Source organism: Terrapene carolina, unplaced genomic scaffold (assembly GCF_002925995.2).
Source record: "Terrapene carolina triunguis isolate 2854851 unplaced genomic scaffold, T_m_triunguis-2.0 Scaffold69, whole genome shotgun sequence".
Lineage (NCBI taxonomy): Eukaryota > Metazoa > Chordata > Testudines > Emydidae > Terrapene > Terrapene triunguis.
The window spans coordinates 36,947,790-36,964,779 of NW_020664420.1; the positions used below are offsets into that span (position 1 = coordinate 36,947,790).

A 16,990-nucleotide genomic window follows, 5' to 3' on the forward strand; every position below is an offset into this window, starting at 1 on the left:
TAATAAGAATAGGAAGCAATTGTTACCAAGTATAGCCAGACATGGTTAGACTGAATCAATCAGTTTCCTAAATCTTAATTTTATTTCAGTGGACAAAATCTAAAACCAAACCAAAGGTGCATAAATGCTGGAAGTTTGTTTACTATACAAGTCGGGCCATTTTAATCCAGCCCTGCAGTTCCCATTGGCCAGGAACCGTGGTCAATGGGAGCTGCAGGGTCGGCGCGTGCGGACGAGGCAGCGTGCAGCAGAGCCGCCTGGCCGCACCTCTGCATAGGAGCCGGAAGGGCGGGGACATGCCGCTGCTTCTGGGAGCCGCTTGAGGTAAACACTGCCCAGAGCCTGCACCCCTCAGCCACTCCCCCATGCTCCAACCCCCTGCCCCAGCCCCAGCCCTGATCCCCCTCCCACCCTCTGAACCCCTCGGTCCCAGCCCGGAGCACCCTTCTACACCCCAAACCCCTCATCCCCAGCCCCACCCCAGAGCCTGCACCCCCAGCTGAACCCCTCACACCCCCCAAGCCCCTGCTCCAGCCTTGACCCCACTCCCATCCTCCGAACCCCTCGGTCCTAGCCCGGAGCACCCTCCTACACCCCAAACCCCTCATCCCCAACCCACCCCAGAGCCCGCACCCCCAGCTGGAGCCTTCACCCCACCCCACACCCCACCCCCTCTGCTGCAGCCTGGAGCCCCCTCCCATACCCTGAACTCCTCATTTCTGGTCCCACCCCGGAGCCCACACCCCCTGCTGGAGTCCACACCCCAACCCCAATTTCATGAGCATTCATGGCCTGCCATACAATTTCTATACCCAGATGTGACTCAGGCCAAAAAGTTTGCCCACCCCGATACAAGTGATTTGCATATCCAATTATTATAGAAATTGGAAGTCTGGATTAATTTTGGTGAGAATTTCTTTAAAAAAGCATCCCAGTGTATTTTTTTAGCAGAGTCCAGGAATCCTAGAGTGGGTCATTCCTTGTCCACTCTTTCAGTCAAGAACATACAGAATAGGAGGAAGCAGGCGATCGTCAGATTGTTATTTCCAGAGGAGTTGCATAGGATATGTCAGTGCAGAATGTGGCCGTTATATGAAAATGCCAAAACCAGGCCCTCCTTGGTACTTAGAATTGGAAGTGTACCTTTTTTAGGCAGGCCTAAGCTTGACCTCATTAAAATTAATGGGATAAGGATTTAGCCTTATATGTGTAATGAAAATAACAGGGAATATGCTAGAAAAATTTAGAATTTATATCTTGCAAACTGCCTGCTCTAATAGTTTTCATACATTTCTCAAACTGATTAATTAACAGGTGGAAGTCAAAAAAATTTAGCAGTCATCCTTAGTGTGCCAGTGATTTGTATACTCAGTAGAGTTAACTGTCATCTATACAGTTAATCTGGAAGTGACCCGTTAAAACAGTGCACATCTGTTGTCAGGTCATACTCAAGGCTCTGATTATACTTGCTGCATTAACCTTCATGCAAACTGTTTTTCCATTTATAAATGATTGATTTATGGGAGTGTAGATTTCCCAGTAATTTTGAGTAGAAAGCACAGTGGAAATGAGAAATATTTAAATGAGTGGGTTTCTTCTCTCTTCATCCCTATTCCACCTACAAGTAACTGAAGGGGAGTAATAGAAGCACCATGATAAATACTCCAGAAAAGAGAAGGGTGAAATGACGTGAGTTGAGTTCACCACAATAGGCACTATTTCAGTGCTATGTGATACTGTATTCCTCTCTGATGGACTGCAACCTTGTCGTCGTGGAGAGGCTTGTGTGGGCTAAAGACCCTCAGAGCTACATCATCTGGAGCTTTCATACTCCTGGTAGGGTCCCCCTTGGCGAGCAGGTCTGAGGCGAGGCTCCTGACTAACTGCAGTCCAAACTTCACAAGACCCGAATGGTGGAACAGGCACATACAGAGGACCTTTTAGTACTCTGCGGCTGTGAAGGCGGATGAGGGCTGCAGCAGGAGGAAGGTCCCTGGTTGTCTTGGATCTCCTTGCTACTTGGTCAGGATTTTCCTCCTGTCAATCGCCTGCGCACTGGCTTCCCCACGTTAAAAGATTTCACACACAGGACTCTGCCAAAGGGCTCACACCTGCCCGCACAAAGCCCTGCGGCGACTGATGAGTGGCGGTGAAGACAGGAGCAGTGATTTCTGAGTTTTTAGTCACAAAACTGCACGCAGGTGGCAGCCGTGTGACAGTCATCTTCTGCTTGGATGAGACAGAAGTGCATTTTGGCAGCAGCAGTTGTGACTGAGCAGGCCTTTTTAGGATCCCCTGTGCTCACCCCAAATGGGGAGGGGGCTAGAAAAGGTGCCTGAAACAGGCTGTCTCTCACTTTTCTGACTGGATGGCCACATCCAGTGGGATCACTCAACTCCGTGGCCGAAACAAGAGATATAAGACAATGAATTTCACCACCTGGAATGTCCACACCCTTATGGACTCAGCACAGTGAATGCCCAGAAAGAAGAACTGCCATAATTGCCAGAAAACTGGCAAGACTCAACATTGACATTGCAGCTCTTGGTGAGACCCGCCGGGCCAATGAGGGCTAATTAAAAGAGGATGGAGGTGGCTACACCTTCTTTTGGAAAGGAAAGTTTCCTGAAGAGACATGCAGATTCACGGGATTGGCTTTGCCATAAAAAAATAAGATCGCCAGTCAGATTTTGGAGCTTCCCGTAGTGATCAACGAGCATCTCATGACTCTTTGGCTCAAGCTCAGCAACAACCAATATGCCACAGTCATCAGTGCATACATCCCAACACTTGATGATGAGGAAGACAACAGGAGCAGTTTTATAGCACTCTTGATGCAGTCCTCGCAGACACACCTAAGGCAGACAAACCCATCCTCCTGGGAGATTTCAATGCCAGAGTCGGATGGGACTTCCAACTCTAGAGCAGCACATTAGGCAAAGAAGGGGTGGGAAATGTAAACCCCAATGGCATTCTCTTCATCAGCAAATGTGTGGAGCATGATCCACTCATCACAAATACCATCTTTAGGCAGAGTAACAAATTTGACACCACCTGGAAACATCTTCGGTCCAAACACTGACACCTCCTTGACTATGTTATAGTCAGTGCCTGAGATTACGCTGATGTCCATGTAACAGGAGCCATGAGAGGTACAGATCACTGTTGGACAGGCCATCGATTAATAAGATCAATCATGTACCTGCAGCTCGCTCCACCACACCGCAAACACCCAAAGACTAAGTGAAAGCAGTACGACGTCAAAGCACTTCAAGACCAAGCCAGCTGTGAGATGTTACAACATCTGTCAGAGAAACTCTCTAACTTGCCTGATAACATCATTGACATTCAAGAGCACTGGGCTCAACTTAAAAATACCATTCACAGTGCATGTGCTGAAACTATAGGATATTCCACTCATCAACACCAAGACTGATTTCATGAAAACAACAAGGAAATCCTAGCATTAATTCAACAGAAAAGAACTGCATTCTGTAACTGGCAAAATGATTCCTCTAACCAATGAAAACATGAAGCTTATCAACAAAAACATGAGGCTGCTCAAAGCTGAAGTCCAAAGGAGGCTATGTGACATCAAAAATAAGTGGTGGCAAGAGAAGGCCTCTGAGATCAGGGTTTCGTAGACCAGGATGACATGAGAAGCTTCTTTCAAGCAACAAAAGCTATATATGGGCCAAGCTCCAAAGGCCCAACCCCCTTACGTTCCCAGGATGGCTCCACCCGCCTCAAAGACAGTGCGGCCATTAAACAACACTGGAAGGAATACTTTGAGAGCCTATTAAACTGTGAATCCATGGTTTCTGAAGATACCATTGAGTCTATTACACAACACTCAGCAGTGGAACACTGTGCTGATCCCCCATCTTCTGAGGAAGTCTGGCGTGCCATCACCCAGACAAAAAAATCACATGGCTCCAGGCCCAGACAGCATCCCAGCTGAGGTTTTTAAAGCTGGTGGAACAGTGCTCCAGCACAAACTTTGCCAACTCCTCGACAAAATCTGAACCTGCGAAAAAATTCCACCTGACTTTAAGAACACCAACATTGTTACAATATTCAAGAAAGGGGACAAATCTTTGTGCGGGAACTATAAAGGCATTGCCCTTCTCTCCATCGCAGGGAAGATCCTTGCCCGGATCCTACTAAACCACCTTCTCCCCCTTACCGAGGAACTCCTCCCTGAATCACAGAGTGGCTTCAGGCCATCCTGAGACACAACTGACATGATCTTCGTGGCATGACAGATTCAAAAGTGCAGAGTACACCTGAGAGCATTCTGCGCCAAAAAATTAAAAAATCTGCACTAAAAAATCAAAAATTCAGCACACTTTAAAATTCTGCAAATTTTATTTATCAGATAAATACATGTGGAGGCTCCAGCATGGCATTGGGGAGCACAGGCCACTGGCTGCACAGAGGTGGGAGATCACCATCCAGCTCCCCCACTCCAGGACACGGATTCAGCAGTTTGGCTGCACCCAACCCTGACATAGCACAAGGACCAGGTCAGCCCCAGAAACACCCCGGGGCCCTTCCCCTCTGTGCCAGGTGCACCAGGAGTGGGCAGGCAGACTCAGCAAGGCGGGATCCAGGAGTGGAGGGGGTTAGTGTGGGGGGATACAGGTGTGGGTTGAGAGGGTTCTGTGTGGGGTAGTCTGGGTGCAGGTGGCTCAGTGAGGGATCCAGGGGCAGGGAGGGATCTGGATGCACAGGGGCTTGTTGTAGGGTTCTGGGTGTAATGGTAATGGGACTCTGCAGGGGGGTCCAAGTGAAGGTGGTTGGGGCTCAACGGGGGAGGGCATCTGGATGTGGGGGGATAGAGCTCAGTGGGGGGTCTGGGTGTGGGGGTCCAGATGCTGGGGGTGTGGGGCTCGGCGAGGTGGGGATCCAGATGCAGGTGGCTCATTGGGGTGATCTAGCTGGAGAGGGAGTGGGGCTCATCAGAGGTTTCTTAGTGCAGAGGGGTGAGGCTCGGTGGGCATGAGGGGTTCTAGATGCACGGGGGTTGGGCAGATGGGGGAGCAGCTCCCTGTACAGGGATCCCTCCCCCTGCAGATGAGGAGCGATGGGTGCAGGAAGTGGGGGGGAGGGAGTTTGCAGAGCTTCCTGCAGCCAGGGAAGAAATTCAGAGGTGGGTCTGACCCAGCCCCGGATGCCGTGCAGAGGAAGAGGAAGTTCTGTCCTCCCCAGCCCAGCCGGGGCTAGCAGCTGAGCCGAGCACACGGTAGGAACCACCATTCGGGTCTTCCCTAGTCCCACCCCCTGCCCCACAGTGATTTACCTGTCTGCCAGCTGCCCTGGGCACCCAAAACATACTGCTGGGGAGGGTCGCATGACCACTCTTGTGGCTTCCCTTTGCTTCCCCATCAGAAAGTCATTTTTCTGCAGGAAAGCAGAGAAATCTGCGGGGGGACATAAATTCAGCATATGCGCAGAATTCCCCCAGGATCAACACCAGGAACTGTTCATGGCATTCATCGATCTAACCAAGGCCTTTGACTCTATCAATTGTGATGCCCTATGGAAGGTGCTGTGTAGGTTTGGCTGTCATTAGAAATTCATTTCCATCATCAGACTACTCCATTCTGTGCAATGGCTCAGAGACCAAACCATTCATCATTCGCACTGGTGTCAAGCAGGGCTTTGTCATTGCTCCAACACTCTTCTATATTTACCTTGCCCTGATCCTGATTCTCATCTGTGACCGCCTTCCTGATGGAATCAGGATTGAGTATCGTATGGATGGTCAACTCCTGAATCTCTGACATTTCCAAACAAAATCTAAGATCATGAGAATTGGCATCACTGATCCTGTGTCATTCTTGCATACACAGATGCCGACCTGCAAAGTACCCTAAATCTTTTTGCAGATGCCTATCACAGCCTGGGTCTCTCTCAATATCGGGAAAACCAAGGTACTCTACCAGCCCTCACATGCACAAACTACTCTTCGTACTCCACAAATTACCATCAGAGGAGAACCCCTGGAAAATGTGGACCATTTTCCATACTTTGGCAGCCACCTCTCCCGAACACCCAGCATTGACACAGAAATTGAATACAGAATTCACTGTGCCAGCGCATCCTTTGGAAGACTACTCAAACAAGTCTTCCATGATAGGGACCTGCAAACAGGCACCAAGATCTTGGTTTACAAGGCAGTTGTCATCCCCCTCCCCCTTCTCTATGGGTGTGAGACCTGGGTAACCTATGGATGACATCTCAAGCAGCTGGAGTGGTTTCAATAGTGCTGCCTCAGAAGGATTCTCAGGATCAGCTGTGAAGACTGACACACTAACATCAGCCTTCTCTCTGCAGTCAACATCAGCAGTATAGAAGCAGAAGTCATGAAACACCAACTCCACTGGGCTGGCCACTGTGTACATATGCCTGATACTCGCCTCCCAAAGCAAGTACTCTTCTCTCTGTTAAGTCAGGGAAGAAGGGCTCTGAGAGGGCACTGGAAGTACACCTTAAAAAGGGAGGCATTAACCCAACAAACTGGGAGGACGCAGCACAGAACAGAACACAGTGGTGCCACACCATACACCAAGCCACAGCTCACTTTGAGGAGAACAGACATGCTCGTGAGACAGAGAAGCAACAACGGAGGAAAGAAAGGGCACAACAGTCCAGCCAACAACTATGTCTCCTCCAAGATTACACCTGTCACTTCTGTGGGAAAATCTGCAGGACACGAATTGGGCTCCTCAGCCACTTAAAAACCCACCAAAGAGCCCTCTTGGCAGACATCATCCTCGCATTGAGGGATAGCCAAAGATACTGTATTCCCCAAACTGTGGGTCACAGTTCTCTCATGGGAAATTTAAAGGTGATCCAGCAAAGAAGATGGTCACAGTGGGGGGCGATTTGGTGTTCACAGAGTTTAGTGCTGGCAGATCCCCATCTTTTTGTCACTATTTTATTACATGGAGATCTAAAGATATGAATTTTTTATCTATTTTAATAAAACAGTCATGGAACTTTTCTTTGACAGTTTTCAGTCTGAACATCCAATAATACATCAGCATGGGCAGGAAAGGCTTGATTCTGTAATGATATGTTTATTTATTCAGCTACTACATATTTCTGTGTGGTGTATAGGGTTCCGGTCAGAGTGTGGTCCCAGGTAACAAGGGAGACAAAGTTGGCACTGAAACTACACCTCTACCTCAATACAACGATGTCCTCGGGAGCCAAAAAAATCTTACCACGTTATAGGTGAAACCGCGTTATATCGAACTTGCTTTGATCCACCGGAGTGCGCAGTCCCGCCCCCCACGGAGCGCTGCTTTACCGCGTTATATCCGAATTCGTGTTATGTCGGGTCGTGTTATATCAGGGTAGAGGTGTAGTTGGTTTATGTTCGCTACGGAGCTGTAGCTGTTTTCTTTAATAAATGCATCCCGTGTAATAGGGGCTGTGATTCCATATAGCATGACATCTACAATAACTTATATAAAACACAAACCCCACCATACTATCCTACCCCTTTCATTATAAAAACATTGTGAACATGTAAATGAAATATGTTGCACTCTGAATGGGAAGGAGGGGTAGGTGGAATATACAGGCACTTTTTTGAGGAGCTACGCAGAAATTATTGCTATACTACAGAAACAGTCATTTACTCTGATTTGTCCTGTTGTTTCCTTATTTCCCTGAGCAGGACTCTCCTCTCTACAAAGATCTTCCAATCTGGGATTCAATCTGAATCTCTTTTGTTAGTGCATCTCTAAGTGCTCCAATTTACCCAGTAACATGGGAAAGTCCCCCCAGTCATTATTCAAGGCTCAGTTGTGTGTCTGTGCACCGGTTTACCTGCACCTTGTCTTTCTCACATTGACCCTTCCATTCTCTTCCTAGCTTCATTCACACATATATTGCCAGAGTGGCACTGCTGGTCTGTCACTCAAGCAGAAGACTGCCTCCTCCAGGAGGCTGCCAGAAGGGCTCCTCCATTCCCACAGGATATTATCCCTGATCTACCTGTGAGAATCAGGGGAGCTGCTGTTCCTCTTTAGTGAAGCTGAGGAAGAGGGCTTCACATGATACTGGGTAGGATGTGGCAGCGGAGGTGCTACCCTATCCCATGAAGTATTAGATCCTGTGGGGAGGAGAACACACCCTGACATGGAACACTCTAGTGGGTAGGGAGGAAAATGCTACCTCCACCTCTTAGAGCAGAGGGACCAAAGAGGAATGTGGTGGGCTATTGTCACTCTTGCAGATGGTTTTTGTGTCCAAGGAGGATGCAGGATCCCAGTGAGAGGCAGGGCCACAGATGTCTGTGTAATGATGTGCCAATGGCCTAGATTATTTCATTGCATCCTGAGAGAGGTACTGGCATTCTGGCTCAGACTACCAATGGGGCCAGTTTAAACAGCCACTTCTGCAGTATGCTGGATTTTATTGCACATGTAATTCTCCTATCATTGGAATACTGGGTCTTATAGGTCTCAGATCTAGACAAAAAAAAGAGGAAAAAATATCTGATTGTGTCATATTTGTGGACAAGAAATAATATTTGCCAAAAGGTTTGATTTAATCTCTATTTTTATATAATGTTTAATTGACGAGAAAATAAGTGAAGACAAATTTAAATACTTGCATCTATAACCTTGTCGCAGAGCTTGTATAATCATTCATCATCATTATCTTCTACTTTCAGCCAGCAGACTTCATAGGAAAGCAAGCACTGAAGCAGATTAAAGAAAAGGGGCTTAAACGGCGACTGGTGTATCTCACCTTGGAAACAGCTAACATTGATCCAGAGGGAAATGAAAGTGTGTGGCATAATGGCAGAGTAAGTACTGTACAATGTACATCACTTTACAAGGAACTAAAATTCATTCTCTAGTACTGGAATCCCACTTTGTGTTTCAGGTTACTTTTACTGGAGCAGGACAGTTTGGGACAATAATACTATTTTTGAATTTCCATGTAGCATGACAGGTTCTAATTGTACACCAGAGTTTGAAATATAGAATCTCTAAATTAGAAATGGAAAAGACCTACAGTATTAGGTCACCCATTCTATCCTCTTGCAAGTACAGGATTCTACTTACAGTATATTTCAAAATTATTTGCATAGAAGAAAAGAACAAAACCACAAACCAAAGTTTAGGCCACCAGGCCATCTAAGTACAGAGTAGATGTTGAAACAGTCATTAACAGTTAATAAAAATACTCAGCATGAATATAAAATGTAAATAGGATTTGTTTCAGGTGAGATCTTAATCAAATCCTGAGGTCCCTTCCAACCCTGATATTCTATGATTCTATGATAATAGGAATTTAGCATCCTGCTGGTGATTTTTCCAGTGGTTCTTTGGGAGTAAGAAATTCCCAACTTACCTGATAGCACCAAAAATAGAGACTGCTATGAACTGTATGACACAAATGAGACAATGTATACTTGACTCTTGATGTTAGGGTGTAGCAGGGTAGTAACCCTGCTTCTGCCCTGAAGGGCTTAAAATAGCCCTGCGAGAGGGCTGTGGCAGGGAATCAGTAAGCCTGGGCTGATTGGGGAAGCAGCCACAGCTGGGCCACGCCCCAATCAGGCTGCAGCTGGCCCATAAAGGGGCTGCTAAGCTGGAGCTCAGAGTCTCTCTCTAGATGCTGAGAGGGATGGACCTGGCTGCTGGGAGCTGAGCAGGGTACCTATAGTGGAGCAGGGCTGAGGAAAGGCCAGAGGAGCTGGGGAGCTCTGGCCTGGAAAACCCCCAGGCTGCAGGCCTTGTTAAAGGCCAAGAAGGGTACTGGGGTTGCAGAGGGACAGCCCAAGGGTAGGCAGAGGCTCCAAACCCTCCTTACCAATGATGAGTGGCAATTATACTGCAGTCCGCCTCAGTGAGCGGGAGGCTAGATGGTGACTGGCAGTAGCCAAAGACTGAGGTGAAGTGGGGATAGGGGGTTTGGGGTTCCCTGGGAAGGGGAGACCCAGCGAGACTGTGGGGGTACTGCAGGGGGCAGAACCCCGAGAGAAGAGGCACCAGGGTCCAGGAGGGACACCGGGGCCAGCAGCAAGGCGAGACACTGGCCTGCAGAGGGCGCTCTGGAGACTGGTGAGCTAATTCCCTGGATGACCAGCAGGAGGCGCCACAGGGTGAGTTGTCACCTCGCTACATAGGGATACAAAAATATTTAAAGTATTCAAAATAATGCAAGATGTATTTTTAAAAGTAGAAGTTAGTATGGTACAAAACCCATTGAGTGTTGGAAATAAAGATTAATGTTTTGGGTTTTTTTTTTCAGGTTGTTGGCAATACCACATCTGGAAATTACAGCTACAGTACCCAGCAGAGTCTGGCTTTTGCATATGTCCCCACAGAACTCAGCAAAGTTGGACAGAAGCTGGAAGTTGAACTGCTAGGACAAAATTATTCAGCAACCATTGTAGAGGAACCACTGGTTCTGACCGAACAAACAAGAACACGCCTTCAGAAAAAGGGTGGGAGTGCCAAGGTGTAAATCCAGAGGGCAGTTGCAGTAAATTCTCCAATATCAATTGGTTTGAGTTATAACCATGAAATACAAGTTTCAGAGTGGTCTGTATCAGCAAAAAGAACGAGGAGTACTTGTGGCACCTTAGAGACTAACACATTTATTTGGGCAAAAGCTTTTGTTTTAGCCCATGAAAGCTTATGCCCAAATAAATTTGTTAGTCTCTAAGGTGCCACAAGTACTCCTCATTCTTTATTCATGAAATACAAAGGAGTCAAACTACTCTGGTTCCCAATCATCAAGGGTGAGATTCTCATTTACCCTATACATCCATGTAGGGAATTAAGGGGATTTAAGATGGCCCCTTGATTCATTGAGTGGACTGCCCACATAACTGCTCTGAGCACAGGGGGAGGAGAGCAGGCTCCTGTGGACACATGCTTCCCCATCCCCCCCCAATGTTTGTGGACAGGAAGCGGGTAAAGATTCAACGGTCATTACTCAGCTTCTCCACGCTCTCGCCAGCAGAGCTGAGCTGGTGCAGAGGGGGAAGTAGTCTGCTGTTAGTATGAGCCAATAGCAAATTATTTCCCCTCTTTCAGGGTCACTTCTCTTTCCCTGGTGTGCTCCTGGGGCAGTACAGCTACACATTGCCCCCTCCCTGTAGCCTTGGCAAAGTCACAGCCTTGTCCCCAAAGGAATAGTTACTTAGTTCCACATGGACACGTTCTGTACAAAAGTGAAGTTGCTCTTGAACATTGGCTTTAGAAATTATTTTTTTTAAATGCAAACTGAGTAGATAATATTTTTTCTCCAGCTGTGTTATTCTGGCAGAACTTTTGATGGATGATAGAAATTAGGTCCTTCCTAATCAAGACATTTTAGAAAGGCCACTCTTCCTATTGATTGAGTATTTTGCCATGGATCAGCTAGTAGACTATATGCAACATTATTCAACATACACAATATTACTGCTCAGTTTCTGGACACAATCAAAATGCACTAACTCATGCACCATTTTTTGTTTAGTTCTTCCTTTCTCTGTTAAAAATTAAGCAGCGATGATGACAATGTGTTGTCATATACAAGTAATAAGTGAACATATATATTTAAACTGTGGTATTTCATTCAGTGTTGTTTCTGATCATCCCAATAAGCAAGATTTTGGATACTGTAGGAGAATATAAATAATGGAAATGTATTAAATTATTATAATAAACTTGTTAATTCCATAAAATATTCAGCATCTACTGAGACACAACATGATCATAATAATGCCATCCTAAAAAAACTTTTAAAAGCTAGAATATTTGTTCAGAAAGCACTCAACATTAGGCTGTTGATTGTTCTTTTCAAAAATCATTGAAACAGAAAAAGGGCCCAAAAGTGCATAGTCTTCCAAAGGAATTGGAAACTTCTAAACCTTCAGCAAAGAAGCAGAGGATAAATAGAATATGCCAGTGGAAACACTGTTTGAATAATGAGCACCTATGTTTGTCAAAGATTTAATGCAAGTTGACATTACATTTTGCAGTTCAGAATATCCTTTTACAAAGCAGGTCAAACTAAAGTATAAGAGCTGACAGGCTTGCACATAGAGCTATCTTGAATGAGAAATCCATTTGGAAATTATTCTATTATATTTTCATAAGTGATTTAGGGCCATTTTGCTGAACCAATCAGGGATGTTTTTTTCCCTAAAGGTGACATTATTTGTAACTGAACACTTTGTGTATTTACTTTGCCACTTTTTTCCCCCCTATGGTCATTAAAGAAAACTAGAATACAAAACAAAGCACTGCAATTTTATTTAGAGCAAGGAAAAAATCCTTAGGAACACAGGGTATTTCTCAAGAATATGCAAATTCACTATTCATTGATATGCTGGAATGTAGAATACTGTAATTACTTTGAGGCTCACACTTTTATCTTCCTAATAGGCTACAGTACACAGAAACATTTGTCAGACAATTGTGGAAGTCACCTCTGCTTCAGCAGTGACTTCCTCATTTACATGTTGAAGCTAGATGCAGGACTGCAGTTTCCTGGCTGGCTTGGGAAAAGGTGCTCTGAACAATGTGTGGGCCAGCCTGTTGGAATGCAGGAGCAGGAGAATGCCAGGAGCTTCTTTCACTACCTTGTAAGGCCTGGGCAAGAGCTAACCAATTGCAAACTCAAAGGAGTTCAGAGACTGTTCACTGCATGCATAGTACTCCAAATGAGATGAGGAGATGAGGCAGGTCTGTAGTCCTGCAGCACTGCAGGGATCCATCCCATGATGCAACATTCATGTTCTGCCTTCTGTGCACTGTGCATTCAACTACACATCTGCACTGCCATGTACTTGGATAAATGGTTAAAAAGCCCCAACTCGGTAAAACACTTAAACATGAGCTTAATTTTAAACACGTACTTAAGTCCATCCCTGTTCAGCAAAGAACTTAAATATGCACTAAGTGCTTTGCTGAATTGGGAGCCAAGACGCAAAATTTGCCCTTCAGGATCCTGGAGCACAGAAAGATCCAGCAAGCTCTGAAGACTCTGAGGATTTACACTCTAAAGAGGGAACTAGCCTAACACTGCAGAAAGTAGAAATAAAAATTTTATTAAGATGACGTTTAGAAAAAGTGAACAGTACAGAGTTTAAGCATAGAAGTTTCTGGTTATCAGGGAATAATGTACAGATTATCAAGGGGTGCGAAGTTCAGTTTAAGATCGGTTGGCGTAAGGAATACATAATCTGCAATATCCCGATTGGGGGTAAATGATTGACAGGTCAAAGTACAGACATTGAGATATGAGGGTATGATGTTCATATAATGGCTATGTTCGGGTGTGAAGTATAATGAGTGGATATGATGATGAAGATGGGTTGACCCTCATTTGGTGAGATTTAACGTTCAGTGAGTTTACGGTTCCAGTTCATATGGTCCAGCGGACAAAGTCTTTTGGTCCCTTTCTCGTAGTCGAAGAACGATGTCACTCCGGCTCATGTCTCCTGGTACTGTCGGTGGCCGGTGACGTGTTCGATGTAGATGTCCCTGGACCATTGGATGGTGTCTGAGACCATGAGGTGCCGCATAAGCCGTGCATAGCGTTGACCAATCCTGCAGGTCCGCAGCACATGCTCATTGCAGGGGTCCCAGGCGCCCAGGGCTCCGACGATCAGGGCATCCATCTTCACCTCAGAGCCCTTCACTCTCAGGGGGCGTACTTTTCCAGCTTACAAATTCGGGTTTCACGAAAGGCCGGGGTTCTGTTCTCAAAGGAGACTGTGACGACGACGAGGATGATCTTTTTCTGGGCCTCGTCGGTGATAACGACGTCAGGTCGCAGCTGGCTGCCGGTACCGGGGATGGTGCAGTTCACGGAGATCTCTCCCAGGCGTGGTGCGATGGCTTTCACCAGGCAGTTCTGGATGGCATTATGGTACAGCTGCCAGGCTCTGGAGTGGGGTTTGCAGCTGCACAGGACATGGGGCAGGGTGTCGTTGGAGTAGCCGCACTTTCTGCAACACTTTTCTCGGTTCCCGTGGCGGACGGCTTCGTTGAGCGGGACGCAGTTGAGCCGGGCACAGTGGATGAACCGCCAGTCGGCAAAATGGGTGAAGGCGCCCCCAAGTCCCTTCCCCTTCTTGGGTGCTTTCCATTTCCAGCCAACAGCTCTTAAGTTTTGACTGGATTGTGTCTCAACCAGTTAACTCTCATCCATTTTTAAGTCTGAGGCAAAGGATGGGGGAACAGAACAACTGTGGGAAAAGATATAAAGTAGAGTGTTATCTCAGCATACTGGTGATAGGCCAAAACATCTCAATGTCCCTCATTGGCCTTAACTGTGGCAAATGGGATACTGTGGGGAGCTCACTGCAAGGATAAGTAGCTACAACACCACTCCTTGGCATCTTCCAGAGGACAGAGTGGAACTACCATGTTGCGTCCGCACTGTAACGCCCACATGTAAGTCAATGATTCATAATCAGTTATGTGAAAGGCTGTTGATAGTAGTGTTTAACATGGAACAAAACAAGAGAGGAACTCACTCATTTTGGTGGCTGTCATCACTTGCCTAGATATGTAGTGTTGTATCATCTTGTGGTGACAGGATGCAGCAAGAGGACGTTAGTGAGAACAAAACTGTATCTGAAACACATTTTTGTTCCAAGCAAGTGTATATGGATGGAAAATATGGAAAGGCTTTCTGCACCCCTATTTCTAGCAATGCCACCATTTAAACTTAAGTAGGATAGAAAATTTGTAATAATGTAAAAATAGACAAAAATTGGAGGGCCAGAGGTTCTTTAGAAATACCCAATTAGATATCCTGCATATAAAAAGATTAAGGCATTTTTAAGAGACAGACTTTGTAATAATATAGTATGTGTCATTTACTTTTTTTTTATACCGGTGTTAATATCCAGAGAGCCTTTTGGACATTACTTGTATACCTAAATTACTATACTCAGCTCTTATATACCAGGATGAGATGTGCCTTAATATGGATTCCATAATTCTGTCCATCTCTATGATTTCATTACCATGGATCTCAGTGTAGTATTTATTATATGGTATCTATGTCTGAAACCAGCTTGACCAGAAGGACACAGAAAATATATGTTGGCCCAGAGTTGTCCTCAGCACTGCCATTTCCAGTCCCTGTTGATGTCTGTGGTCTTGTAGAAAATTCTCTGATCTTGATAATATTTTGTCTAGATCTTTCAAGTGGAAATAGAACTAGCAGGTTACTGACAGTAGCACTATCCAGTCCTTGACTGTGCAAAATAAACTGTTTGCTATGTATGTTTGAGTCAATTAAATTTGGTGTTTGAACTTCTCTGTTATCAGACGATTCAGACAAGAGAGCAGGAACCTTTGGAGGAGTGGGATAAATCTTTAAGAACTTAAGAAACTCTCCTAATGGAGGATGTTTACTCAGATACATCTGAGGGAAAGGAAAAGAATGGAGACTTTTTGAAAGGAGACAGAGGTATTATGAATTCTTTCTATCTAAGGTATGTTTTCAACAAAACCACACGCAGAATTAATTGGAATGAACAAGATTTCTTTGCAATGGGTAAATCTTGCAAATAATAAGGACATTAAACCCGTTAGTAAAAGATAGCTAACTCAGCAAAAACAACAAGGAGTCTGGTGGCACCTTAAAGACTAACAGATTTATTTGGACATAAGCTTTCGTGGGTAAAAATCTCACTTCTTCAGATGCATAGAGTGAAAGTTACAGATGCAGGCATTATATACTGACACATGGAGAGCAGGGAGTTACTTCGCAAGTGGAGAACCAGTGTTGACAGGGCCAATTCAATCAGGGTGGATGTAGTCCACTCCCAATAATAGATGAGGAGGTGTCAATTCCAGGAGAGGAAAAGCTGCTTCTGTAATGAGCCAGCCACTCCCAGTCCCTATTCAAGCCCAGATTAATAGTGTTAAATTTGCAAATGAATTTTAGTTCTGCTGTTTCTCTTTGAAGTCTGTTTCTGAAGGTTTTTTGTTCAATGATAGTGACTTTTAAATCTGTAATAGAATGACCAGGGAGATTGAAGTGTTCACTTACTGGCTTATGTATGTTACATTCCTGATGTCCGATTTGTGTCCATTTATTTTTTTGCGGAGGGACTGTCCGGTTTGGCCAATGTACATGGCAGAGGGGCATTGCTGGCACATGATGGCATATATAACATTAGTGGATGTGCAGGTGAATGAGCCCTTGATGGTGTGGCTGATGTGATTGGGTCCTCTGATGGTGTCGCCAGAGTAGATATGGGGACAGAGTAGGCAACGAGACAAGACACATCACACGATCCATTGTCTACAGCCAAGCCCTAAGATACAACCGAATTTGCTCCAACCCCTCAGACAGAGACAAACACCTACAAGATCTTTATCAAGCATTCGTAAAACTACAATACCCACCTGGGGAAGTGAGGAAACAGATTGGGAGTAGACTACATCCACCCTGATTGAATTGGCCCTGTCAACACTGGTTCTCCACTTGCGAAGTAACTCCCTGCTCTCCATGTGTCAGTATATAATGCCTGTATCTGTAACTTTCACTCTATGCATCCGAAGAAGTGAGATTTTTACCCACGAAAGCTTATGCCCAAATAAATCTGTTAGTCTTTAAGGTGCCACCAGACTCCTTGTTGTTTTTGTAGATACAGACTAACACGGCTACCCCCTGATACCTAACTCAGCAATGCAATGGTAGTTACTGCCAAGGTCTGAACTAAAGATGAGGGCAGGCTAAAGTTAGAAGTTCCCAAACTTTTTTATAATGTGGACCACATGTTAACAAAGAGAAAGTCTTGTGGATACCTCCACTCCCATTCATGGTCAAATAACGCTGTTATTTGCAACTACAGCGTTACAAGGAAAAGGAATATTAAGAAAGTATTGTTGCCCCTTTTTCCAACACTGTTGGTGTAGTCTGACACTAGCATCTCCCCTCTGCTGAGCGCTAGCAGATGTCTGAGGCCTTGCAGGTCAACTTTCCAGTGGAGGAGAAA

At 45.4% G+C, this 16,990-nt stretch overlaps 1 protein-coding gene across 1 annotated transcript in view; it reads left to right on the top strand.

Annotated features, from left to right (window-relative positions):
• DMGDH (dimethylglycine dehydrogenase) overlaps positions 1–10,570 on the top strand; it is a 90,557-nt gene extending 79,987 nt beyond the window's left edge. Inside the window, exons 15-16 of the mRNA XM_024217331.3 lie at positions 8,693–8,827; positions 10,282–10,570. Of these exons, the coding sequence (XP_024073099.2) occupies positions 8,693–8,827; positions 10,282–10,497 (351 nt within the window). The 3' untranslated portion in view covers positions 10,498–10,570. The remainder of the gene's footprint in view (positions 1–8,692; positions 8,828–10,281) is intronic.
• The last annotated feature ends 6,420 nt before the right edge of the window (positions 10,571–16,990 follow it).